The 27,107-nt window shown below is 36.3% G+C and overlaps 1 protein-coding gene across 1 annotated transcript in view; it reads left to right on the plus strand.

Moving 5' to 3' along the window:
• The window catches only part of LOC135470878 (receptor-type tyrosine-protein phosphatase alpha-like), a 67,480-nt gene extending 40,373 nt beyond the window's left edge, over nucleotides 1–27,107 (plus strand). The window contains exons 3-27 of the mRNA XM_064749926.1: nucleotides 1,710–1,961; nucleotides 3,482–3,619; nucleotides 3,927–4,061; nucleotides 5,222–5,359; nucleotides 5,706–5,843; nucleotides 6,710–6,847; nucleotides 8,236–8,338; nucleotides 9,043–9,149; nucleotides 10,410–10,597; nucleotides 11,506–11,593; nucleotides 11,869–11,945; nucleotides 12,357–12,393; nucleotides 13,059–13,156; nucleotides 13,497–13,616; nucleotides 13,802–13,950; nucleotides 14,977–15,012; nucleotides 16,551–16,686; nucleotides 16,878–17,027; nucleotides 17,554–17,653; nucleotides 17,846–17,919; nucleotides 18,194–18,328; nucleotides 19,143–19,277; nucleotides 21,222–21,373; nucleotides 21,974–22,109; nucleotides 22,795–27,107. Of these exons, the coding sequence (XP_064605996.1) occupies nucleotides 1,710–1,961; nucleotides 3,482–3,619; nucleotides 3,927–4,061; nucleotides 5,222–5,359; nucleotides 5,706–5,843; nucleotides 6,710–6,847; nucleotides 8,236–8,338; nucleotides 9,043–9,149; nucleotides 10,410–10,597; nucleotides 11,506–11,593; nucleotides 11,869–11,945; nucleotides 12,357–12,393; nucleotides 13,059–13,156; nucleotides 13,497–13,616; nucleotides 13,802–13,950; nucleotides 14,977–15,012; nucleotides 16,551–16,686; nucleotides 16,878–17,027; nucleotides 17,554–17,653; nucleotides 17,846–17,919; nucleotides 18,194–18,328; nucleotides 19,143–19,277; nucleotides 21,222–21,373; nucleotides 21,974–22,109; nucleotides 22,795–22,851 (3,017 nt within the window). The 3' untranslated portion in view covers nucleotides 22,852–27,107. The remainder of the gene's footprint in view (nucleotides 1–1,709; nucleotides 1,962–3,481; nucleotides 3,620–3,926; nucleotides 4,062–5,221; nucleotides 5,360–5,705; nucleotides 5,844–6,709; nucleotides 6,848–8,235; nucleotides 8,339–9,042; nucleotides 9,150–10,409; nucleotides 10,598–11,505; nucleotides 11,594–11,868; nucleotides 11,946–12,356; nucleotides 12,394–13,058; nucleotides 13,157–13,496; nucleotides 13,617–13,801; nucleotides 13,951–14,976; nucleotides 15,013–16,550; nucleotides 16,687–16,877; nucleotides 17,028–17,553; nucleotides 17,654–17,845; nucleotides 17,920–18,193; nucleotides 18,329–19,142; nucleotides 19,278–21,221; nucleotides 21,374–21,973; nucleotides 22,110–22,794) is intronic.

Genomic DNA, 27,107 nt, shown 5'->3' on the forward strand with positions numbered 1-27,107 from the left:
AGCAGTTAAATGAGAAACCCAACACTTTTATTATCATACCAAATGTTCCCTAGACACAATATTTTTGCTATGTTAGTGTGTAAACTGCATTTATTATTTTAACTGGTTCCACTTCAAAAAAAATCATTAAAGTTGAACAGATGCGAAGCCCTGGTCGAGTGATGTCATGCTGTGAAGAACTGTCAGGATTGTGTATTGAAAAACCCTGCAAAGCATTGCCTAATCCATGCATTAGGCCTACCCAGTGTTTGCTTTTCCTAAAGCTATTGTATGACTAAATCCATAATTACCCCTACGTGCACACCTCTTAATTAGCACCCTGAAAATCAGGTAAGTAAAACAGTTTACAACAAGTATTTTGAAAGATACCAGAGTTGTACGAGATCCTGGAAAAAAGTGCACAGCATACCAACTGCAGATGATGCAAATATGCTCCCGTCTTGTTTGTCTGACACGAATTGGACATCCAATGAATTATGGTAATACCCGTGGAGAATGTGACACTTTTTTCGCAGTCCACAGATTATAATTTTCAGCGGTAGGCTTACCGGCTTGCGACACGATCATGCAGTTGAACAAGCTGATTGTGATTTGCAGTGACGAAAACAATCTGTCATTCATCACCGGCGAAAGCAACAATGGAGGTGATCTTCCATGTTTTCAAATTGTATTGCTGCCAAAAGTAAATAAAGCTTGAATTATATTTAATGGAAACAGCGACTGGTAACACATAGAAATGCCAATTAAAATTTTGTCTGGTTCCCATTACGGGCTTCAAGGTACGGCATGCTGCGGGTTATCACCCGCGTATAGCAGCCTGTAGGCGAGGTGTGAACTGAGCTGGAGGACTGCCCTGTAGCCTCGTGAGTGTTGCAGGGTAAAGGATAGCAGCTCCCTACAGTTCGTAACTAAACAACTTTCACAGGATTCCGTGAGTGAAAATCTGGACTGGGGGGAATATAAGCCTCGTCCATTGGCCTTTTATTTTAGTAGGTGGCTGAATTAGCAAGTCTCATGCGACTAGGATCCAGTCTTCGTAATCAAGGGGTGTTTTGGATGAGATCTGGTTCATATTTTCTCAAACTGTGGCATATTTATACCATGTACCTATAATAGTACCCTGCATTGTGTTACTGCAGTCGCAATCCCACACTTGGGCATGGAATTATCTCAAAATTAGTTGTAAAAGCATACCGATTGCTTCCTTTGACCTGTGTTCTACACACAGAGAAGCCTCACATGCCGGCAGGGAATGTATCGCCATGACGTCACAGGGTCAACAGTGGCTCAATCGTAGTGGAGTAGATTTTCTGCTGTTTGATCACCAAATTCTGACATTTTTCTTCCTTTTTCGACGTTTTTGAACGATCGAAATGGATTCAGGGAACATAAAAGCATTGGAAGGGCCAGCGCTGGGTTCTACTTTAAACATTCACTGACACTTTACACAGATAAGCCTTTCTCTCACGAACTGTGTAAATTGTATTATACATGTTTCAATCTACTTTGAGCAGATTATCATTTTATACAATATGTTACATTAAATGGAATAAACTTTCATGGGACAACCAGGTGAACCTGTTCATGATGTGATTGAGCTGTTTCCAGATTAAAGCTGAGTCTAATTAAGTCAGAGTTTACATGGCAACCGATCCGAAATTTTGTAACTATTACCTCCAAACTATTAATTTGATGATTTTGTTTTCCAGCAAGCAACTGCATCTATGATCAGTTTGGAAGAAATTACACTGGCTTCCACAGTTCAGCGGGAGGACGTGTTTGCCTCAGATGGGACAGTAACTTTGTAAAGCAGAGGGGCTTTCGTCCAGAGCAGTTTCCAGATGGAAAATTCCCCAAAAATTACTGCCGCAATCCTGGGCGCCACACCTCGCATGTCCCTTGGTGTTTCACAAGTGAATCAGCAGAAGTTCCTTGGACATACTGTACGATAAAAAGATGTGGTAAGCAAATATTTATCTGTGGCTTTTTTAAGTATGTTTGACATTAGCATGTGCACATACAGAAATTACTGATACTTCAACTGTGGCTGTAGGTACCATTTAAGTGAAGGATTATCAAGTACCCAACAAAGGACACTGTTATACACTAGTTCCCTCTACTGACACCTGTTGATATAATTTGAAAACTCACTGATCAGAGTAAATTTAAGTAAAGTGCGGCTTAAATTTTCAACTCATATTGAAACATGAATTATGAGTTTTAAGAGTGCATATTTCTTAATTTAGTGTTGAAGCTTCCTTTGTGCATGTCAGTGATCTGTTTCTCCATGATATGGCGGAAATAATTCTGATACGGCATTAAACCATAATGATTTATTCATTAATTAATCTTTACACTTGTAAATGCGTTAAGACCATTTAAGTATACTTCAGTCAGATAAAGTATTCCAAGGCATGGTCATATTCATAGATCAAGCAGCATGTAGATGTAAAAATGTTGTTTATGTAAATGGGTACATGAGATGCATGGGCGAAACCAGTACATGTGCTTACTTTCGATGCCAATTTATGTCCCTTTAAGACCAAACAGACAAGAAGAAAAAAACTGATTGTAAGTTGCTTGGAAACTCTGGACAATATTAATGCTCGTTGGTTGCCCGGGGACCCCCTGGTAATAAAGTGCCCCTTAGACTGACAGTCTAACAGAATGGGACCCTTGCCTTGGCTTTGTTGCTAAAGCATTGCCCGGCGGGACTGCATTTCTCTTCCACCGCACCCGCTTAACATACTAGAAAGAGAGATCAATATATGGAACAGTTTACCAATAATTGGATTTTAGATGAAAAGAATTTACCTTGGCTAATTCCTGTCCCCCACCAAGGTGTGTAATATACCAGTATTTATCCATGCGCTACTGATGCATCTGTCCATCAGACCCAACTCAGTGGGTTTCCTCTTCCCAAACCTTTAATAAGGACTTCCTCCTATGAACTCATTTTTCTAAGATCCTTGATGAATGTATTCTCTGTTTAGATCAATGTATCCTCCATGTACAGTATAATTGCCTTCCTGTACTTGCTCAGTCAGTCAGTGAAACACTGTACTAATCACAAGCCTTCACGGATAGCTAAACATGCACCACACATGTCAGTTCACACCATTTCTGTGGATTAATGATTGATTAAGTTATTGACTGATTTTAGTTTTGTTGGGTATTGTAATTCAGGGCTTAAGTGGATTTGGTTAAGTAGGTTACTGTATTAAGAGAATTAAATAATACATTTTCTAGAGCTTTAACACCATCTGTAGTTGTCACTATGTAATCACTGTTTACCCATTGTGGTGTCCAAATAGAAGCATTTTTCAGTGGAAAGCAGGTAAATGTAAGAAAGAACAACTTTAGTGTCAATCATTTCTGTGTACTACCTATAGTCAGTCCAGTGCTTATACTTATGTGAACAGCATGTGTGTCAGTTATGATTTATTACTATAAATTTAAATTTGGTGTGTTGTTCATGCAGACTGTGACGATTACCGTTTTGGAGATAGCTGCCTAAGTGAATGCCATTGCCACAACCCAGATGAGGCTTGTCACAAATCACTGGGCATCTGTCAGTCAGGCTGTGCACCTGGGTGGACTGGAATTGACTGTCAACAAGGTATGAGTGCTGGAAGCAAGTTATCAGACCTTCTGTTCTGCCGCAGTACTTATTACATGTTTTGAGCATGTCTGTGAGATGTCCTACCTGCAAATTGTTGATCTCCAATAACTTCAGTTAGAGTATAATTATTTATTACTCTCCTGTTACATATAAATAAGTATTAATAGGACGTCTTGGTTAAAGAGATTTATTTGAAAACCAGCAGGCTTTGCTAAAGTTAAATACATCTCCATTTTCATGTATGTCAACCTTAAACTATTTCATTTTGAAGTCATGGCATAATTTTATTTTTGTTTTGATCTAGCCTGTAAGGCAGGGTACCATGGAGTGGATTGCCGGAACAAGTGTGGCCTTTGTCATATGGGTGCCTGTGACAGAGAAACAGGACTCTGTCCATTTGGGTGTGGACCAGGCAAAACAGGCAAATACTGTAATGAGAGTAAGTGCAACTTCCAGCGAATAATACAACATTAATAATGTAATAATATGTACATGTAGTATGTTAAAGTGTGATATTCTTTTATCAAAATTAGTAATGTCTCTCAATACATGTATGTCTGAAAAGTGCTACCATTTATTGGCCATGCCTGGATCATAATTTGTGGAGACCACAACTACTGCTTGAAGTAAAAATAAACATTTTATTATTGAAAAACAAAAGTAAAATGCTTTATTGAATTTTAGTTGAATTTTCTTATATGTGGATTATATACTTGGCTTGTAGTCCATATGGATGGAAGTATTGTGCTATTTAAAAAATCCGACATTCATGACAACACTGACTCTGTCCCTGGATCTTAATTAAAAAAAACAGGCAGATTTCCGATGTTGACATCAAACCATTCCATGCCATGCAAATTTTAGCAGTTTAAGAAAGGACAACACTACACCAAATGTGTATACACATGTATGCAAAAATGAAGTATCGGTCAAGAAGTTTAATAAGCATAACGTTCTATTTTTTTGATGTTGCACAACTGTTCGAAGCAAGCACAATCACACACACTGAGACAATCAAAAGCACCGCGATGTTATCAGTTTTTACCAATCAGGCACCAGTTATTTCTATAACCCTACGACACAGCTGTTTCCACTTGCATCACCTGAACCCTGTTCTGCCTGTGATATAAATATGGATGTGGGGTATGAGTGACACAATATTGTGTTATGGTCGCTCCAGTAAGAATTCCAGATTAAAAGATGATTTATATAGCTACATGTACCATCCATGTCAGAAAAGTGTATGTAGGCCATATAGGTCTGCTCCCACTCCTCGTCCAAAATAAATTAAGTTATATTATTTGTTGTCTTCTTTTAATACAACCACAAGACAGCAAGTTAATTAGGTGATGGTAGTAAATTAAGAAGACAGAATCCCAGAATCAGCGGCTGATTGTCATCGGTTTAATGGAGGGGGGAGTTTGAAATCCGCGTCATTTTTTTTTTTTTTTGAGAGCCAGGAGTCATCATTGTAATGATGAACGTCAGAATTTTTACAGCCCATCTAGATAGACTACTTCAACTGGAGCCACTGATGCGTAAATACATGTATGTTGTACATACATAAGTCATGTGTTTCTTGACACCTGAATTTTTCAGCCTGTCCACGGGGATTGTTTGGACGAAACTGTGTGGGACTGTGTGGTCACTGCCGGTTCAAAGAACGATGTGATTCAAGAACAGGACGATGCCCATTTGGCTGTGAGGCAGGCTGGTCAGGAAACTCTTGCAAAGACGGTCAGTTATCTCCCTTCAGTTATGATACTTCCCACACATTGATTTAGTGAAGCATTGATTAATTTGTTGGCAATTAGATAAGACATTGGAAATGATTCCTGATGATAGCTCATTGATACATGTAAATTGTGTTGTTGAGTCTTGCAGGTAATGGTGATTTCAAAGTTTGTTAGATTAGAATTGGTGAACAGCCTCACATCCTAGGTGCACAAATCATGAAAACTATTAAGTGTATTTTCTTGGCTGGAAGTCTTCAGTGTTTTGTTCTGTTTCTCTTAAAAAGAAAGGCAGTATATTTTCATGTGCAGCAAGTGCATGTGTTTTTCTTTTTTTTTTGTATTATAAGGATGTACTCCTGGTCGTTGGGGGATAGACTGTGAGAACCTGTGTTTCTACTGTGCTGGTAGAGTATGTTGTGATGCCAGGGATGGAACCTGCCCTGGGGGATGTATTCCTGGATGGTATGGCAAGCACTGTCATAAAGGTGAGCTACCCAAGAATAACTGTAGTATTACATTCACTGGAAAAGTATAAAACAAGACAAACATTCATATCTTCATTTTTGAGGGAGAAGAGTGTCTTGATGTTAGGCTATGTCCCTTTTTACTTGAAAAATTATCTCCATTTCAGAACCTGCAGAAGTGAACTACATTATCTAGATTCATTAGAGCACTCCAATCTGATAAGATATTCTGCATCTGGCTTTGACCCTGTTGATTAATATTTTGCACTCCTGTCTGTCACTCAGTGACATGTTGGTCAGCTTAACATGATGTCTGATGCGCGTCCATTTACACAAAAGACCTAATTTTGACCTAATTTTTTAATTCATAAATTAATCTTGGCTTTTCAGCTTTAGTGTCTCCATTGTCTATAATTCTTCATCCTTTTTGCATGGTTGCAAGGTGTTTATTCAAGCATATTCTGAAGACGTTATTTTGTTTAAACTGATAAAATTTTTTAAAATAAATACTTTTTTTGAAGTAAACCCAACACATGTAGTTTTTGTCTCCAAAATGAAATTAAAAATGTGCATAAATTGCACTGAAAGTTGCTTTTTTTCAGCTTGATGAATTAGGGTAATGGGAAAATGTGTATTGAGTCTGAGATTAGAAAGGCTTAGGGTGGGGTGGAGAGGTTGCCATTGTGATGAGCTGCAAGGCCAAGGGGCCCTGGATTAATACATGTAGTACAGCTTCATGTTTGTCTTGTATAAAACTTACATGTATATATGGTCAAAATCACATTCATCTCTACATTGATGTATTTAAAATAATAAGATTTGAATTAATACCTGATTCATTTAGACAATAATTGATGTACCTTGGTTTTGACATGGTTATTTTACAGAATGCCAGCCAGGCTACTATGGGGTGAACTGTAGCAGGACGTGTGGATATTGTTTAAATAAACGCCCTTGTGATGCAATAACAGGAAAATGCTTGGAAGGCTGTGCACAGGGGTATGATGGAGATCTCTGTATTATAGGTAAGACACACCAGGTTAGCCAGGTGACTTGGGACATGAAACTTAGACCCTTTGACAAAGAAGGACAACTATTTGATATGACAGCATGATTGTTTCTCAACAAAAAGACTGTGAATATAACAGCAGGAAACTAAAATAATCATGCAAAATAAATTTATTTTGTTGATGTGCTCCTGTAACTTTCTTTGTTCTGTATAAATTTCATTACCTAACCATGTTTTGGGAATTATCACTAGGATTTGATCGAATTTTGTCAGGCTTCAGAGAATGAAAGTCATAATGGACATTATAACTGTCTTATTACAAAACTCTGTTATTACAAAAGTGTCTTATCATGCTCCAGTATTCGTCATTATGTGACAAACAATCCAGAGACAACAGAATGACGTCCCTTTGAGACTTGACATCATCACTTTAAAGAGCTGCTTTAGTGTCAAGACTTATATGTCCCAAAAGTAAGGTTAAATGATAAGGATCAAGGTAGTAAAAATTGCTTTCTTACATTGTAAAAAAAAAAATGCATTGCATTAAGGCCGATGTTATCTGTTATTGTGGGAAGATAATGTGGAAACTAAAGTTTTCTGTCATTTTCAACTTTGCCTGGTGTGACGTCATGCAAGAACACTTGACGTCACCCATCACTGACAAAGAGCCAAATGATGTCATACCTTCAAACTTGCTTAATGTCATTCAAGCATAGCTGCCTTACACAGCGTCATATCTGCTGATTTCATCGTCACATCAGGAATATTGTCTTGTCCCATCAGAAAAATTTTACAGAAACTGCCTAGGATTGTTTTTGAGGACTCTTCACCTCTAGGGGGTAAATAGTGTTAGTTGTTCGAAAATTTTTTGAACTGTGCTGCTAGCTATATTCTAAAGGGTATCGTTTACATCAATTTATAATTTTCGCCTGGCCTCACCTGGGACTGTAGTGGCACTTTAAGGCACAGTAGCATCAGTTTACCAATTTTAACATTGGTGGTATATAGAATGTAGAAAACTAATATCACAACAGTTATGTTCTTGAGTGGTTTGAATGTCAAAAAATGGACATAAATGATAATCTGCCATTAATTTTGCCTAATATTGCTACTTTAAGAAATACACAAGTAGCCTTATTTTGCCATACAGCGGCAACATCACATTGCCATTGGGCATCACTTTATCAAAATAGTGTAAACCTGCAGAGGAAAAAACACACATCTGAGCTTTTGTCTGGTTGACATGATGCTATTATCAAGGTTTGATTAGCCACCTTGTGATTTTTCACATTTTCAAAGCTGTTAACATTTACTACTGACCAAATTGTCTCAAATCATGTATTTTCAGTGATAAATTTTATAGCTATGGGTCTGTGCTGTGAATCTTCATTTGTCTGTGTTTAGGTTTGTCTCGAGGCAGTGCAGAAGCAGCTGCAGCAGGTGGTGTCATTGCTGCCATCATGGTTTTCCTGGTGGTCCTGTTAGTGGTGTTTTTAATTATGAAGAGGTAGGTGAACATTTTTGTGTGGATTCATGCATACAGGAGACCACTATTCCTTATAATTCACCATATTTGAATGTTTATAAGTATTTGAATTCACCTGGGAAAGTTGGGGAAGGTGAGCTGTAATGAGAATGAAGTGTTTGAAGTCACATCTTGACAGTTGAACAAAGTCATTATACATCTTGTGACATCCAGTGAATATTGTACTACTGTAACTCCTCAAACTCTTCAAGAATTTTATTCAGACATATTCTGAAGGTATTTTTTGTCTACAAAATCAAATTTAAAATGTGCATAAATTGCACTAAAAGTTGCCACTTCATGTGCTAAAAGGTTGAGGAATTAGGCATGTTAGGGTACTTGTTCTAGAGCAGACTGACTCTGTACAGCTGTCAGTCCTGAGATCAACATAAAGGTCATGTGGTCAAATTGAGCTCTTGCTGGTCAAACTATAGCTTTAAGTCCAGAAGTTTGTCAGGTACCTAAGCAGTGAATTTGTCCCTCCGTAATCCATGTACATTGTTAAACATTAGTGAAATAATAAATAAATAAATACTATATGTTCTCCCCATATGAAGTAATCTTTTATTCACATTGTTTGTTGCATTGTATCTAGTAAATTTATTTTCATATTACAAGTGTAAATGTTTATCCACATATGAGTGAAGTTGAGTTATGCCCTTGCATGTGCTTCTGTCATTTTGCAGACGAAAGCGACACAGAAATCAGATGTACAATTTACAGGACATGCATGAGGTGCACTCTGACCATAGTAAAGAAACAGACAATCTAATTAACATGAACAGGGAAAAAGGTGAGGAGAGAATTTCTATTGAATATTGTGCTGTCAGTAACCCTAAGGGTTGCTCTTCATCGTTTACAAAGCCTATAGTCACTCTTTGTTGCTTGTGTTACGACCCAAACTGTCTGTATTATAAAGAGATGGCTTGTTCGAACTACACGACAGTTTAGCCACACAAAAAAGTAACCAAAACCAGCAGATTTTATTTTACAACAATTTATTAGGTTTAACAAAAACAGATAACAAGACTTATACAAATACTAAAGTACTTAAGTTTAACAAGAAGGATAGCAATATCTATACAAGTACTAAAGTACTTACATGTACAACGGTATCAAGTCCAAACGGACACATATATTCCACAATGCTGAAAACCTTACAGGCATAAATGCACAGACGCAATATTCATAAGACGGAAAATCCACAGTATAACTGAGTGTATGACGAAATATACACAAAATTCCACAGACAGGGTCCGTGTACTAATAAACACTGTGTACACAAGCACACAAATTAAATATACAAGTTCAGACTGAACAAGTGCTCGTTGGAGATATGATATAACAAAGCCAGAGGCTATAAAGACACCAAAATTCAGCACATAAGGCCTACTAAAGTAATACACAGCGAAAGCATCCAAACTCTCAATAATTCTCCTTTCTCCTCCATTGACCGGCTTTCATAGGTCTTATATAGACTGGTGGACTTTTCTAGAATAAGAAAATTCCGGAACATTTGTTGTAAACAAACAGGCCCCAAACTGAGCGTATTCTGGAACATTCAAAGGCAGAGGCAGACAGCAGGCCCTGAACTCAGCATATGTAAACAGTGGCAAGCTAAATTTAGAAACTGACGGCAGTTGTTCACATAACACTTGTGACTTACTCTTGTGTATGGCTATCCATTGTTGTATATATTGTTCTATGGACCAAATATATGTCTGAAATAAACACGATCTATGTATGTATAATAATAACTTCCTGATTTTGTTTTTGTGTGTCACATCATAGTATTGTGTGAGAACATTACCTATTTAAACAAGAAACTTGTGTACATCTAGAGGAAACTTTAAATCTGTATTCCTTTATCATTTTACTCACAAAAGGAAATTTACATGAACATGATGAATGTAATTGTAAACCGTGAATTTACATGTTCAGTTTATTATCATGCAATATTTCAGATCGGTATTTTTCAATTTATAAATTGAATATGCCCAGTTTCTTTCATAGATGTGTAAAACAACATATGTGATTGAAGCATTGGTTTCAGAGCACACTGTGATGGTAGAAGAACCTGGGGAGCCATCAGGTGACGATATGGAAGGGCGTACTGGAGAGCCAATTTATGCAAATGTAAACACCAAGAAACAGAGCAGCCCGGTCTGTGTGGAGGACTTGTACAACTATATACAGAAACACAAGGAGAACAACTGGGAAGGCTTTAAGAAGGAGTATGAGGTGAGTGGTTACCATGAATGACTTAGCTATGCTCTCATGGCTAGATTTAAGGTCAATCCTGGGTTGAGTCACACCTTGCAAAAGGAAGTTGTAATCTCCTTGCTTGGTGTTCAGCTTGAAAGGTATAGTGCAACGACTGGTTGACTCGTATCAGTATAATGGCTCGGGTGGGGCGAATTACTTGCCTTCAGTAAGGTGTCTCAGTGAAGCAGCACTAGATGAAAGAGCGGTGGATATCCGTCCTGCAACAAGGAGGCATATTACATACACCCTAAGGACTCCTTCATCGTCATATGACTGAAAAACTGTTAAGTACGACGTTAAACCCCAAGCACTCACTCACTCCTACCTTCCAAAATGTGCGACTTACCCTAAATGACCTAAAATTTTGCTTACAAAAGTGCATATTTAGATGCAAATAAATGTCAGAAAATACAGTTTTCAATGCGGAAACTTTTGATTTTTCAGCAGAATATCATCCTATGTTCCAAGCAAACCTCAAAACATCTTTCAGCAGATATCTCAGAATCAGGAAAAATGAGCAAATTAGTAATGGACAAAATATGTTGTCATATAGGGTAGACATGGGCCAAATTTTAGGTCATTTTAGATAGATTGTATGTGCTGGTCATGGGCTATGTGTACTTGTAGTGGTGGACCACGTATAAATAATGGAGTTTTTACATTCATATACATGCGATATATATGCTTTAACATTAAAGGCGAGCCTGAGATTTAGTGAATCCAGAATCTGGCTTTTGTTCACTTGTCTGCTACATTGTTTTAAAAGCATATTGTGACTGCTACAGAGCTAATTGGTTTAATCCACATTTAAAGATCATGATTTGTAATATGTAGCCTGTCCATGCAGACTGCTTATTCATAGTTTTATTATCTCTCTATTTCAGCAACTTCCAGTTGGGTTATTGGCCATCTGTGATCATGCTAAAAAAGCTGAAAACAAACCTAAAAACAGATACGGAAACATTATTGCATGTAAGTACCTGCACTGGTTGGTCCAATTTACATGGGTTCACACTGTGATGTTTTTGTTGCACTGCTGTCTCTTTCCGGGTTGATATGCACTAAGCTCAAAATTGGGTAAAATATGTGGTATATATTAGGCATATATTAATATTATATGTTGTACGTTCTGATTTAAGCCAAAAGATAACTCAGATGAATTACTTCTGCATTTTTTCGTTGTTCAGCTTTCTTTTTCACCATTTTGAATTTTAATATTGTACATATGTCTTTTTTGATAATTTCAGATGATCATTCGCGAGTAGTTCTGGAGCCCTACCCTGAAGATGTCAGCTCAGATTATGTTAATGCCAACTATATGGATGTAAGTTAACAGATCATACGTATGTATCTTAAGAAATAATTAATTTATTGTGCTGCCATTCCAAATCTCCAATTCCATTTGACTGACAGCATCATTCAGATTTAGGTATCCAACTTCTGTTTTTCAATTTTCACTATTTTTTTGTTTTGTCATTGAGAAAGATTAAATTAACGTCCTTCATTATAAAAATATTTTAGAGCTGTTTTCACTGTTAGCAACCATTTTCTGCAAAAATCATTCCAGTAATTAATAAAATTAAGTATGTATATTTTATGTCAGTATATAGTTATCTTGTCCTGTTATTCAAGGCTTCTTGGCATATTAGGTGGGTAGTCACCTGCATGTTTGAAAAGTCATAATTAAGTTAATTACTCAGTTAACATTCTGACATTAAATTTTTTTTATTTTCAGGGTTACAAGTGTCCTAAAGCATATATAGCTTCACAAGGTAATGTTAAAGAAAATGCGTCAGTGGCATGTACTCTATATCTTCAAAAATTTTGGACACCTGGTCTGCTAGTTTTCGCCAATATATATGTAATTTTTGCAGGAATATGGAGTTTCTTTTTTCTCACATGGTTAGACCTTCTAATGAACAATATACTCATATCTTTACTTTTCCAAAAGGCTGGTAAAGAAATGTAATATTCTGCTTTCAACACTACTGATATCTGTCCCAAATTTTAGAAGAATTAATGTACGTCAGAATCTTTGTCTCACAAGAGGTATATTTGTATCAAGCATTGAATGCTTGTAACTGCCATGGACTTAATACTACTGGTTGACTGCTTGTAACTGCCATGGACTTAATACTACTGGTTGAATGCTTGTAACTGCCATGGACTTAATACTACTGGTTGAATGCTTGTAACTGCCATGGACTTAATACTACTGGTTGGCATGGTAGTAATGTGAATGTTTCTCTACAAGGGCATGGTAAAACCTTAATCTTAATCACACTCTGGCTGTTGTCTGTCAGCTTGAAATAACAGGTGTATTGGTCTTTACATATACAATTACAACACAGTTTCTCGCCTGCACAGTGCTCGAAAAATCTGGCAGGTTTACATTTTTAATAAAACAATGTATTATGCTTTCATTTTCTGGCTTCAGGACCAAATAAGCCAATGTTAAAAGACTTCTGGCGAATGATATGGCAGAAGGAAATTGGGAAGATTGTGATGTTAACTAACTTGGTAGAAGCTTGTCGGGTAAGTACACAAGAGGGATTATAATCACTTTCAGTGGCTAATATGGCAGTATTGCTTCTCTGTTTGTGTTAAGTTATAACTGCCATTTTCCCTACAACAATGAATTTCTGCGATGCCTCTGAATTTCATCTCAATAAATTATACTTTTGTGTGCTATGAAAATGTTCCTACCACAATGTGACTGAAATATTGCTGTGATATATAATATTGTTATGGTTTAATTATTTTTTTCGTTAAAGTTACATAATCAGTTACTAATCTGTCCTGTAATTTTGACCAAAATATAAAGTTCTGAACAAAACTGTTTCTTGTAATAGTGGCTTTTATGTATTTAATTCAGAAAAAGTGTGAACAGTATTGGCCAGAAGAAGGAACAGCAAAGTATGGAGATTTGGAACTAGAGTTAACCCAGTCAGTGAAATATACAGACTTCACAGTCAGAACTTTCCAATTGAAGAGAGTAAGTCTGGGTGTATAACGGACAGAAGTGATATCTAACGATACATGTATTGTATATACATAACAGATGACAGCCTGCTTGATCCACAAATATGAGGTTGATGTCAAGTAAATATTGTAGTTATCTGTTGTTCTGAGTGCTCATATCAGCTTTTAATAGCTTTGTGGTGTTGATTGTTTTTTTAGGAAGAAGAAGAGCGTGTAATTAAGCAATTCCATTTTAACACTTGGTCAGATCACGGGGCTCCAACTTATCCCACCGCCCTGCTAGCTTTCCTACGCAAGGTCAACAAATACCAAACAAACCTGACAGGCCCTATTCTTGTCCACTGCAGGTATGTTTCTCTATTAAGTTCTTACAGGCCTGCTTTACTGTTTAGTGCTGTTGCAGCCTTTGTATGAAACACTTTTACCATGGTTATTTCAGGCGCAATTTATGAACAGTGCTTTAATACAGGCCTCAGTGAGTTGACTCCTGATGTGCCTGTGGAGACCTCCAGGCGTAGTAATTAGTGTGGTAGCACAGCACCGAGGAGAGCGGTGGGAGTTCAAGTCTAGCTCATGCTGGCCTCTCCTGCAGTCGTACATGGGAATGTCTGCCAGCAGCTTGGAGATGGTCTTGGGTTCCCTCCAACCATAATGCTGGCTGATAGTATAATAATAATAATAATACTTTATTTTCTGAGGGAGATCAATTAGTTACAAAATCTTCCTTGAGTCCCTCTTGCATGCACACATTTACAAAAAAAGTTATTTACAAAGTACATACATTATGTATAAAATATAGAAGAACCTGATATACAATGATCAAAGACTATATACGTGAATCATAGACAATTTCATACGTAATCAACAGAGATATATTTTGACATGATAAACATTTACATTTGCTAAGAATATCTGAAAGAACTGGTATTGGTTCTAGGTTTTTGGGGGATGAGGTTCATGGAGGTTGTACAATGTAGGTAAACACTACAAAGGTTAGTGTGATAGACAGTTGCAGGGTAGGTAAACTGGCTGAAAAGGTAAAATGAAGTCAGTTTGCTTAGGCATTTAAACATTAGTACAGCTTTGTGCAACATGATTCTTTCATATATTGTCATCTATTTTAAGATTTTGAACAGTTCTTGACTTTGTGTCATATATTGAGCATTTAAAATAATCCATGCTGCACTTTTCTAGAGGCATAACATACAATAGAGTTACTGTTTAGAGCCACTGCCCCATATTGTGCAATAGTAATCCAACAGTGGTTGTAAAACAAAATTCTGGCATGCTGTGGTAAATGTATCTTGATATTTTATAACAAAGTGAGCTTGGAGGATATAAGTTTACACTGATTCTCAGTTTGTTTCTTCCAGGACAATCCGTCATCAATTGTTACACCTAGAAGCTTTGTATACTTAACATTTTCAATTTCTTTTCCATCAATTTCTAAGTGGAGTTTTCTCTCCAACTTAGCTATACACTGCCATGAACCCCTCATGCATTTTGTCTTATCAAGGTTGATTGCCATGTCATTATCATTGCAGCCCTGCATTATTCTATAGCTTTCCTTTCCGAGTCCTGTCTCTGCACTTTCCAATTTTTTGGCTGATGTCAATACTGTTGTGTTATCCGCAGACAGATCAATAATACAATTCGTAACTTGTAGAGGGAAACCATTAATGAAAATAAGGAACAGTAGAGGGTCACGTATAGAGCCCTCAGGGATGCCCGCATGTTATTTCACGTCATTCAGATTGACTACTTCCTAGACATGCTTTTGTTTTCTATGTGACAGATAACTTTAAAACCACGAAAGACATTTGTTACTACATTGACAGCAAGTCAATTTCTGTAGAAATACTTGATGGTTAACGAAGTCAAGCTCTGTTAAATGTTTGAAGACTTCCGTTTGAGATATAAAATCAACATTGACATGTGTTTCCTTCTCCAGTTTTCCTTGAGTAAACATTCTTAGTTCATTTAGATTTGTATTTACATGTATGATATTTGATTTTTAAGTACTGTTACCAGCAGTTACAAAATATTCATTCATTATAGTTGCAATTTGTTTAGTGTCATATGTTGATTTATTAATTTCTGGATCATTTATCACTGGTGGATATGGAGATAAAGGGGACTTAAAACCTAAGTCTCTTGGCATTTTCCAAGTGGCAATTTTAAGTTTGTTCTGTCTTCCACTGCAGCCTGCATTTGTTTTGACTTAGCTTCATGAATTAAAGCTTTTGATTTAGTTCTAAATAATGCTTTGAAGTGTAATATTAAAGTAAAATAGGCATAAATCTGCAATCAAATAAATAAATCAGGTGCTGATTTACCTAGGTGGCCTGCTTTATTATGATCATTCCATGAGAGACAACCAATAGGTGGCCAGATGGAGTTGAGGTCACATACCAGTCTGATCATAGTGAAGAATTCACATTAAGAAGTTGGATTTCATTTCACGTGAACTTTATCCCTGAAAAATTTACTATCCCATACTTCCACTTAATCTTACAGTACAGTAATAAACTACCAACACTTAAATGCAGATGGTCTTTATGTGTAACCATACCACTGGCAGGTAACATGATTTCATATATCATGAATAAGTTTGACCAACCCCTGGATTGTCACTTTGGAATGACCAGTATCTGTTTGAATCCACGTCTACTCTCTTTAAGCTGATGACATAATGACCTTTGTAAGGCCACGGGCAATTTCTTGAAATACAGCATGCATAAAATTATTGCCCAGCATACATGCTCCTCTCGTTTAAATTTCCCACCCCTGTTCTTCACAAGCTTATCTCTAAACTCCGTTGACAACCAGATTACCCAGTTTTCACCAGTTAACAACTACATTGTATGTTTCTTTTTCAACTAGACCAAATAACACCAATATTCCCATTTTAGCACTCTTCAATAGCTTGTTATTTCGTTGTTCACAGTGCTGGGATTGGTCGCAGTGGAACGTACATGGCATTAGACTATCTGCTGCAGCAGGCACACCATGAGGGCATTGTGGATGTGTTGGCTATTGCTCAACTGATGCGAACAAATAGAGTCAACATGATCCAAGCTTTGGTATGTCTTCTCTTACATGCTCCTAAAAGTATAAATGGCACACGTGAATATTTTAAGAGAAGTAGAAGCCTAGTTTTGTATAATGTTTTTTTAAAACTGTACACACTGAATGACTTCTCACAATCTTGTGATAAGCACAACCCCATCCAGGCATACATACATAGTAAAACTGTACTTGTTCTTGTTCCCAGGAGCAATACGTGTTTGTATATGATGCCTTACTGGAGGCAATTAAAGCAGGGGAGACAACTTTTGCCTGCTCTGATTTCCACGAGGTGTACCAGACCTTGTGCACTCTCCCACCTAACAGCAAGACAACTCCACTGGATGAGCAATATGAGGTAAAACACATCTGCAGCTTAGATTAGATGCATTGTTTTTGTTTTAATACAAATTTTCACGTTTCACTTAACTGATATATTGCACATTCTTACTTAGTTATATATGTATTATTTCTTGACCAATTGGTTATCATGCTAGTGCAGCACAATGACCTCCTAATCAATTTCCGTCGCTGTGAGTTCAAGTCCACCTCATGCTGGCTTCTTCTTCAGTCATATATGTGAAGGAAGTAATGTGCAGATGGTTGTCGCTTTTCTCCAGTGTGTGCCCAGTTACCTCCCACCATAATGCTGGCTGCTTTCGTATTCATGAAATATTCTTGAGTATGGTGTAAAACACCAATCGGATAAATAAATTATTTATTTATTTATTCCATTATACAGTGTATATGGCGAATTATATTCTGTGTAACTTTACAGGAAAGTGGGCAATCTGTTTTCTCCCTGTATATTTACATTTCATTTGTGTAAATCAGAAGAGATCATTTATACAGTTTGGTCAATTTATTGGATTCCCTTCAAACAGGTGCTACAGCTATTGTCACCAACAATGGAGAAGGATGAGTGTACAGCTGCCATGGCTCCAGAAAACATTGACAAGAACCGCTTCAAGAACATTTTACCAGGTATGTCTCTGCCTCAACTGTAGCATATGCTGTATGCTTTTGTCATTTCTTGGTCTTCTTTCAGAAATACCTAAAATTAGTTGAATGCTGAATGTGAAGTACAATGATGTGTGCATTAGTTACACTTGTGGACCTTTTGTTACACGTTGTTTTGCACTTATGTTTACATTGTTTTCATATTTTTTTTTACAGCTAACAGGTGTCGCCCATACCTTTATACACCTGTAGATGGTTGCAATGACTACATCAATGCAATTTTCCTTCCAGTAAGTTTTAATATTCTAGCTTACACATATACTGTATGGTTTCCAAGAAATACAGCTGGGGATTGTAAGACATGTGGATTGTGATATTTAGAATGACTGATTATGCCTTATAGCCACTTGTGCAATATTTTAGCTGTCTTGTGAACGGATATAATTATAGAACAATGTACTGAACCTTTATTATCAATGATAAATTTCAGAACTTTTGTTTTTATAGTCATAGATACGATTAAACATTGTAAAGCACAGTATGCATTGGTCTTGTTTCGCTTAGGGTTACACACACAGGGAAGCCTTTTTGGTGACACAGATGCCCCTCCCTTCGACAGTGGCTGACTTTTGGCGCTTGCTGTATGACTACCAGTCAGATACCGTGGTCATGCTCAATGAGTTCAGCAGGGATGACAGTGTGAGTACAGTGTTTCAGCTAAAGTTTGGTGGGTAAAAATGCACATTCAGAAGCATATCAAGGTCTTAAATTGATACTTTTAAGGCCCATGCTTAAATTTTTCTGATAAGAAATATTAATCAAACTGAACTAAAAATTCTGAAGTGGCCCTATAAAATGGATGACTCAGTCAGAATCAAGCAAAATGTGTCATTGGAATATGCTAAACTTTAAGTGAAAATACAGTATCACATCAAGCAGAGATTCACAGTAGCCGTGACATTAAAGTGAAATGCTAAATGTTAGACTCTTAAGATAGACTAACAGAACTGCACGTTGCACCTAAAAAAGATCCATGTTTTTATATTACATGTACAAGGTAACGAATAATCTAACAGCAGTCCAATGTTTCCAAACATCCTTTTACAATTGATTTATTTATCGGATTGGTGTTTTCCGGTGGATTGAATAGACATGATACCGGCCTTGCCTATCCCTTGTCTCGTAGCCTTTCAGCTCAAAGTGTTTAAATATAAATATATGTAGAAGTTTGTGAATTTGTTGGCTAGGTTTCCCTAAGCCTACCAAATTGGCTAGATCATGGTTTTTTTTTCTATGAAACTGAAAACAGATGTCAACTACATGTAGGAAATTAGTAAAAATATTACATGTATTTAAGCTGGTTGTAGATAGCATATCTGCAAAATGTCATGGTACCAAGCAAAGTCAAGGTTTTAAAATATGTTAAGATCTCAAAATTTCAATCATGATGTTACTCTCAGTTTGTTAGGTAAGTTGTAAGTATTCTCTGAATGCATTATTTTCTTGTTTCTAGTCGTGTGCCCTGTACTGGCCAGAAGAGCATGGATACACTGTGGAATATGGCCCTCTCAGTGTGGAACTGCTGAGCTCCTCCGAGTCTGACCCTTATGTCACCAAGAGGGTCTTCAGGCTGGTTCATTCCACAAAGGTACACATAATTCCCCTGTTTATTTTCATGGATTGATTTTCTGTACTCTTTTGTTGAGTATAGGTTGTTTATCTGTATATGCACTACTCTGCACACTTACTCATACAACTGCTTTGTATCCTAACACATATCCACTATTTATGCCCCTTACATACATTTGCCATAAGTACTTTGTTCCCTTACACTTATTCACCATTTGTGCATACATACATCCACCACATGTACTTTGTGCCCTTACACTTATCAACTTCTTTGTCATTTCCTTACACTTTACTACTGTTTGTGCCCCTTACATGCATACACCACATGTACTTTGTGCCCTTACACATATCGGATGTTTAGGGCCTGTTTCATTCATCCATCACATGTACTGGGTGCCCTTACACTTATCAACTACTTCGTCATATCCTTACACTTTTCCACTGTTTGGGACCCTTTCATTCATCCACCACATGTACTTTGTGCCCTTGCACATATCCATTGTTTAGGGCCTGTTTCATTCATCCACCACGCTTATCTATGATAAGTGTATCACCGTTACACTTATCAACTTCTTTGTCATATCCTTACACTTTTCTACTGTTTGTGCCCCTTACATGCATACACCACATGTACTTTGTGCCCTTACACATATCGGATGTTTAGGGCCTGTTTCATTCATCCATCACATGTACTGGGTGTCCTTACACTTATCAACTACTTTGTCATATCCTTACACTTTTCCACTGTTTGGGACCCTTTCATTCATCCACCACATGTACTTTGTGCCCTTACACATATCCACTGTTTAGGGCCTGTTTCATTCATCCACCATGCTTATCTATGATAAGTGTATCACCATTTGTGCCCTTACACATATCCACTCTTTGGGGCCCTTTCCATTTATCTACCACATGTACTTTATGCCATTACACTTATAAGCTACTTTGTCACATCCTTACACTTACTCCTACACGTATCGACTATTTGTGCATACATACATCCGCGCACATGTACTTTGTTCGTTTACACCTATCCACTACTTTGTGCCTTTACACATATCCACTACTCTATGCCCTTACACCTATCCACTACTTTGTGCCTTTACACCTATCTACTACTTTGTGCCTTTACACCTATCCACTACTTTGTGCCTTTACACATATCCACTACTCTGCACCCTTACACATATCCACTACTTTGTGCCTTTACACATATCCACTACTCTGTACCCTTACACCTATCCACTACTTTGTGCCTTTACACGTATCCACTACTTTGTGCCTTTACACCTATCCACTACTTTGTGCCTTTACACCTATCCACTACTCTATGCCCTTACACCTATCCACTACTTTGTGCCCTTACAGCTATCCACTACTTTGTGCCTTGACACCTATCCACTATTTTGTGCCCTTACACCTATCCAGTACTTTGTACCTTTACACATGTCCACTACTCTGTGCCCTTACACATATCCAATACTTTGTGCTCCTGCACATATCCAATATTTGTGCTCTTACACTTATCAGCTACTTTGTCATACACTCTCACACATCCACTTCTTTGTGCCCTTACAGGTATCCACTGATTTTTGCCTTTGTACATCCCTGGCATTCAGAAGAAATAGCCAGGGAAATGAGAACATTTATATTGCTTGTTCTGCTCTTTGAACAGACCTTGGAAAAAAGTATAGGGCTGGATATCATTTTAAATTTTTGTGCAGAAAGATTCCTAGTTTGGTTTCTTTCTGTCGTAACAAAATTCAAAGGCATTTATCAAAAAATTCTCTTGCCAAAGATTTTTTCATTTCCTAATTCAGAAGATGATAAATGTTCAAAATCTCTACCTTCTGAAAAATGAGATTTATTCATACATTCCTAGTGTGAAACAAGAATCAGCAAAGAAATAAGGTTGTTTGCTAGATGTTCTGCTTGTTTGTAGTTTTTAATTTTAATTGTGCAGGGAGAGGAACGTGCTGTTCGGCAGTTCCAGTTTAATGCCTGGCCCAAGGGACAGAGTGTACCCTCTTCCACTTCAGCTCTACTCCACCTGCTGGATATGGTCGAGGAAGGGCAGCCGAAAAACAACAAAAGCCCCATCACTGTGCACTGCATGTAAGCTGATACAGGAGTTTACTGCTTGAAATTTTAGTCTTCCATATTCTTGAAGACATTTTTTTTTTCGCTCCTAATTCTTCAACCTTTGCAACCACCCCTTAAACATGGGATATGTAGAGAAATAATTTCACAGGTTTATGAGCCTTCAATGTTTAATGACACAAACAGATCATTTTTAGCATCAGTTTCATGTTAATTGTATGCATACAATCCACTGAAAAAAATGCTTTAATTAGTGTTTGAAAAGGTTGAAGATTTACCGTATGGTGTTGATGGATACATGTAGGTGGACAGATAGATAGTCCATTAGGGAAGTAAATCCAAAAGATATTTATGTTGAATCACAAACTTTGATTGAAGTTTCTATGGAAATGTTTTATGCCTGTTAACGTGTCTCATTAGCTGCTTGTATTTGTCTCACTGTAATTTATGCATTATAACATGGCTTGCAGTTGTCTTCCACTTAGCTGATAAGAATCCTGTAAATTCCTTTCTTTTTGAATTTCAATTTATAGAGAACCACTTAAAACATTCTTCCTAATTTACCTAAAAGTAGAGATGAATTTGTATTCACACTATTGTTTTCTCCCTTTACAGGAATGGAGCATGTCAGAGTGGTTTGTTCTGTGCAGCCAGTCTTATATGTGAGCGTATAAAAGTAGACGATGAAGTGAATGTGTTCCAGACAGTCAAGCAGATTCGCATTAACAGGCCGCAATTTATTAATGATGAGGTAAGATCCATGTTTATCACATACCATAAATATAGTAAACAGAGTTGATAGAGTGTTTGGGGGAATATCTGCTTTGCAGTATAGGTAATAGCTTTTCAGTAGATTACCATTATTACTAAAATAAAGTCACAAAGCAGCAGGATTTGTTTAAAAGCCTCAAGAACTCCGCGACCCTAGATTACCAGGGTAGATGGGATCCCAATCATTTTGGGTCAACACGAGATGGAATGTGAAAGTATAGAGCTGTAAAAGTGAAAAAATTGTTTTTTGGGTGTAAAAGCTAATTCATCTGTATCATACATGTAAGATGGTGGTGCGATTTTGCCCTGAGATGTTGTCATATTGACCTACTACACAAACTACATAATGAATCCAGCCCTCTTAGTACTTATCAAGTACATATGTACGTGGCAAGTGGTGACAGAATAGAAGTAAATGTATAGAGTAATGAGAGAAACAGTTAATATTATTAGATACATGCACTGGTATAAAGTTGCAATTAGGGTAAAGGTGATTTTATTTACAGATAGTGAAATCTTTTCAAGGCATAAAGAATTGTCGTTGATAGACTGGTGTGAGTACTATCTGTACCTAGCTTAAGCTGACTTTTATGTAGATGTATTTTATGTAACCTTGAAACTTCAATACACACGTCTTACCTCAGTTCTTTTGTTTTCTTCCACAGGAGCAATACCAGTTTTGTTACCAGATGGCCCTAGAGTATCTAGACAGTCGACAGTGACCAGACTTTCAAGTGATCAAGTTTAAACTGGCATTATATTACTTAATATTTCAAAACTTACGTATTATTAACATGATATCCAGTGAAGGAAAACAAGGGGTGCCGTTTGTATGCGTTATTTCAACTCTGCCAGTCTATTGCTTTATACAATATGCTGTGGTAATAGAAATACAAGTCATTGTGTAGAGTTTTAGGGTCACCTTGTGTCACAAGATATTTGTATTGGTGTGAATGAGATGACCTGATGATTGAAGTGGAGCAGTATCTGGATTTATTTCATGTCACATCGTAGTGTGACATATATAAAGCATGACCAATATTAGAATGTTTTTGATAGAGAGATTTGGGATGATATGTCACAATTGGCTACATATGTATTATTTATAATAACAGTTCTTTGGTGATAGATTCAGGATTACATTTAACATGTGCATGATTACAATCAAGTTGTCATCATGTCGCAAAATATGTCATTTTGTAAAATGTACTGATTTATCGGAGGAAAGAGAGTTGGAATTGACATCAGAGACCATTTTGACACACATACACATTATCGTTTTAAACAAAATTCCCTTGGCATAGGAATGTGTTCATGTTTGTCAGAACATATACTCTGTTTACGTTTAATCATGAACATGTGGCAGAAGCGACTCATCCTTATGATACCTTGGAAGGAACTGAACTTAGTGGTACAAGTGAATTATATTGTTAAGAACATGCAAAAAATCTAGATAATCACAATGCCAAAGGAAGTAGAAGTTATAATTGATTATTGCTTAGAAAAGAGAGTGGATAAAAAAGGATATCTTTTATTCGGTGATAAACAGGACGTCTACTATTAAATAGTCATAAGTCAGTGTTAATTGAAGATCATTAGACACCAAAAATCCATTTGCTATCAGACAGAATGTTGTCAAGGTGTGACAAATGTATAATACTTTTAAAAAACATCAATGTTCTTGTAATGAACAGAATTGAACTTGATTATCGAAATGCATTAGTGTGCCTGCATATAGTGTGTGACTAATGTCTCTGTTCTCGGCTATTTTGAATGTGTACGTACATGTTTCGGGTATTGACATGTTCGTCATCTTTTTTGAAAATGAACGAACACAGATTCAAAGGATAATCCAGCATTGTGCATTCCAGGATTACAGTTTCGTTACATTTACCTGCAACATTATTTGCTATTACTTTTTTGTCCATTCCAGTCAACGACAAAAATTTGTGATTCGTAGATATTCTTATATAAATGTATACGTAAAAACATTAGATGTACTAGTTTTATGTGAAAACTTTCTTTGTGAAAACAGTTGAAAGATAAGTTTTTTTTCATTAGAATTATGAATCAAAAGCATTGATGTAGTGTAGTTCATGAAGATTTGGACAGAAAATTGACGTTTGTTTGAAGATTAGGTAATATTTTCTTTTGCACAATTAGGTGCTCAGGTTTGTTTGTGAATTTATTATTGAAAAACATACTTTGTTTATTCAATCTTGATAGTGAATCTTTTCTTGGCAGTAACTGGAAGTTCCAAATAAACTGTCATTAAATTACTACTAGATTTTCAGAAAATATACTTCCAGAGTTCGTCTGATAAAAATATTGATATTGCAAGTATTTGTAGGGTATGTGATGGTGCTGTTATTTCCAAAGGTTTACTGTATGACAATGTATTAAGCCAAAGTTTTGCTGACGTTTGAATTTCTGCAAGCAGATAAAATATGCTCATAATGATTTTGCTGGCAGATATATACAAATACATGTAATCATGATATTAACTATCCTTTTTTCATGTTAAGTATTTCCTTACAAACAAAAAGTTTTAGGCAATGATTTCCTTTTGCTGTATTTGTATTAATAATGGAAAGTTTTTATAGAATTTACATGTACTTTTGCTATCATACATAATAAGGGTTTGAGCATTTGATTTTATAAGGATTGTGCATTTTTTTTTCCTCAAAAGATCATGGTGATGTGGCATCTAAAAATTCACTGATATATATACTTATTTTACACTGTTTGGCTGTTGAGAGCGTTTTATTTAGAACCCTTTGGAATTTGGTGTGCTGAGTGGTGGAGTGGTCTTGGTTAAAGTAACAAGTAATGTTGAGAGACAGAACTAGACTATACATCCATCATGGCAATTAAATTGTGTCAAATTGAACTTTCCATTGGCAACCAGCTGATGACCAAATGATCATTGGGAAAATAGATTTGGTTTTTGGTTGAATTTTGCTCAGTAGCTGTAAAGAGACCTTGCACTATCATTGCTATGTGTTGTTGACAGTAAGTACACAGTTGATTAAATAAAAGTCCACTCTCGGCCCCATGTTTTACATAAATGTTTGTTTCATTTTATTATGTATTTTTTCTTTTGTTAACCATTCTTAACCATACACATAGTACATCCTGTGGAGGATTTCTCTCAAACATTTGTTCTTTTGGGGAACTTTGAAAAGCCCATTATTATGTTTTGAACTTTACATCTTACGTACAAACAATTTAAATAAATAATGAGTATTTGATACACTTTTTTTTTTTGGTTTTTTTTCCCCATCTGTCTGCATGTTTATTCTTTTTTCTTTCTCTTGTTTGTTACTACTTGCCTTTGTTTGCTACATGAAATGTATCTTGTTTTATAAAAAGTACTATTTATATCTTACAACATATATCTATATATAAATACATTTACTTCTGTGTGCACCTCCTGTGCATGAACTGAAATATCTTTTGTACACTCATGTACAGATGTATGTAGGGATACATATGTTTGTTTTGATTTTCTTTTTCCATGTCTTTACATTAAAACTTTATCTATACACTATTGTCTTTTTGTCCAAAAAACCTGGTAATTATCCATCCATAGAATTGCCGAGGGAGTGGTTGTGACTTTATCATCATGTTATTTATATGTAGACCTGTTTGTGTAAGAATTGTATTGAACTTTCAGAGTGCAAGTGTCCTGTTAGTATGCAGTCAGTTACATACCCCATGTTCAGATTGGTGAGAAAGAGAATGCTTACTGAAATTTAGTCTCAAGAATTTTGAAAATACCATGTAGAATTGGTTCCCTTTTCAAAGAATGGTATTTCTGATTCCTAAAGGAATCCTACCCAGTGGAAACTGCACTTCATGGGAAGTGTAAGTTAATTTTACATTCCTACAACTTCATTCCATTGCTATAGTATTATTATTCCTTAAAGTGGGGCATCTATATACATGTGGAATGTCTTTCTGTTTGATTCTTGAGTGCAGCATTTAACACCAATCGGATAAATCTTTTTGGTTTGAACCTTCATGTATATTCCTGTCTCGTAGAGCATCCACAGTAACGATCCTCCCCAGTTCAGAAAATAATACCTGTCTGCCTGGCTTTTGTTACATATAGTACTTGTATCATTGTTTTTTATCATTATCGTCATTTTTATCTATTTTAAATGTTTCTTTTTGGTAATCGCTTTAACATATACCTTTATTATCACCCTGTAAAATGCCTCAACAGTCAGTGAATAGGTAGGTCATTTTCATTGGATTTATATTTGTGGGTCTTTGTAGCACTGGATTCACACTCTTATTGTAATACTGCATTCTTTTCTTTCTGTCTTAAAAATGTTCCAGTACTAAAAGTGACATCCCTCTAAACATAGGAAACTTTTTTAACGTTGATTTCTATGTGTCCATATCCTTGACATACGCATTTGTCATTTTGTCACTATACTGGTAGTGTTAATTCATCATGATAAGCAATATCTTTCAGTGCTGCTAACAGGAACCATTCAATTTGTTTTCATGCTTCATGAGCTAGTTAAATACATTCTGTGTAGCCTTTTTGTTATTAACCTTTGAGATGTATAATTTTGTAGGCATTAAACTTTCACAATTGTCATTTACGTTTTTGTTTGACATGGGGGCATATGTAGATGTAACATTAAATAAAAATTCTGTTGGAGATTATGTGTACAATGACACCTTTCAAGTTGTTACGATGTTCTCTCTTGTTTCAGTCCATATTCGTTAGGTTAATATATGTGTGAAAAGTAACAAACTAAAGACATCTTTGGCAATAATTTGTGATAAAGTAGTACCCTATTGGTCGATCAAACGTGTTGTCAAAACCATGTGTTGTTGTTGTGTTGAAATCAGGAAGTTCTTGTGTACTGGGGTAGATTAAGTCTAGAGTGTTTCCAGATGTGAAGGGTTCATTAATGTGCCTACTGATGGAATACCATTTATATAGTAACATCCTTATAAT

This window comes from Liolophura sinensis, chromosome 7, assembly GCF_032854445.1.
Source record: "Liolophura sinensis isolate JHLJ2023 chromosome 7, CUHK_Ljap_v2, whole genome shotgun sequence".
NCBI lineage: Eukaryota > Metazoa > Mollusca > Polyplacophora > Chitonida > Chitonidae > Liolophura > Liolophura sinensis.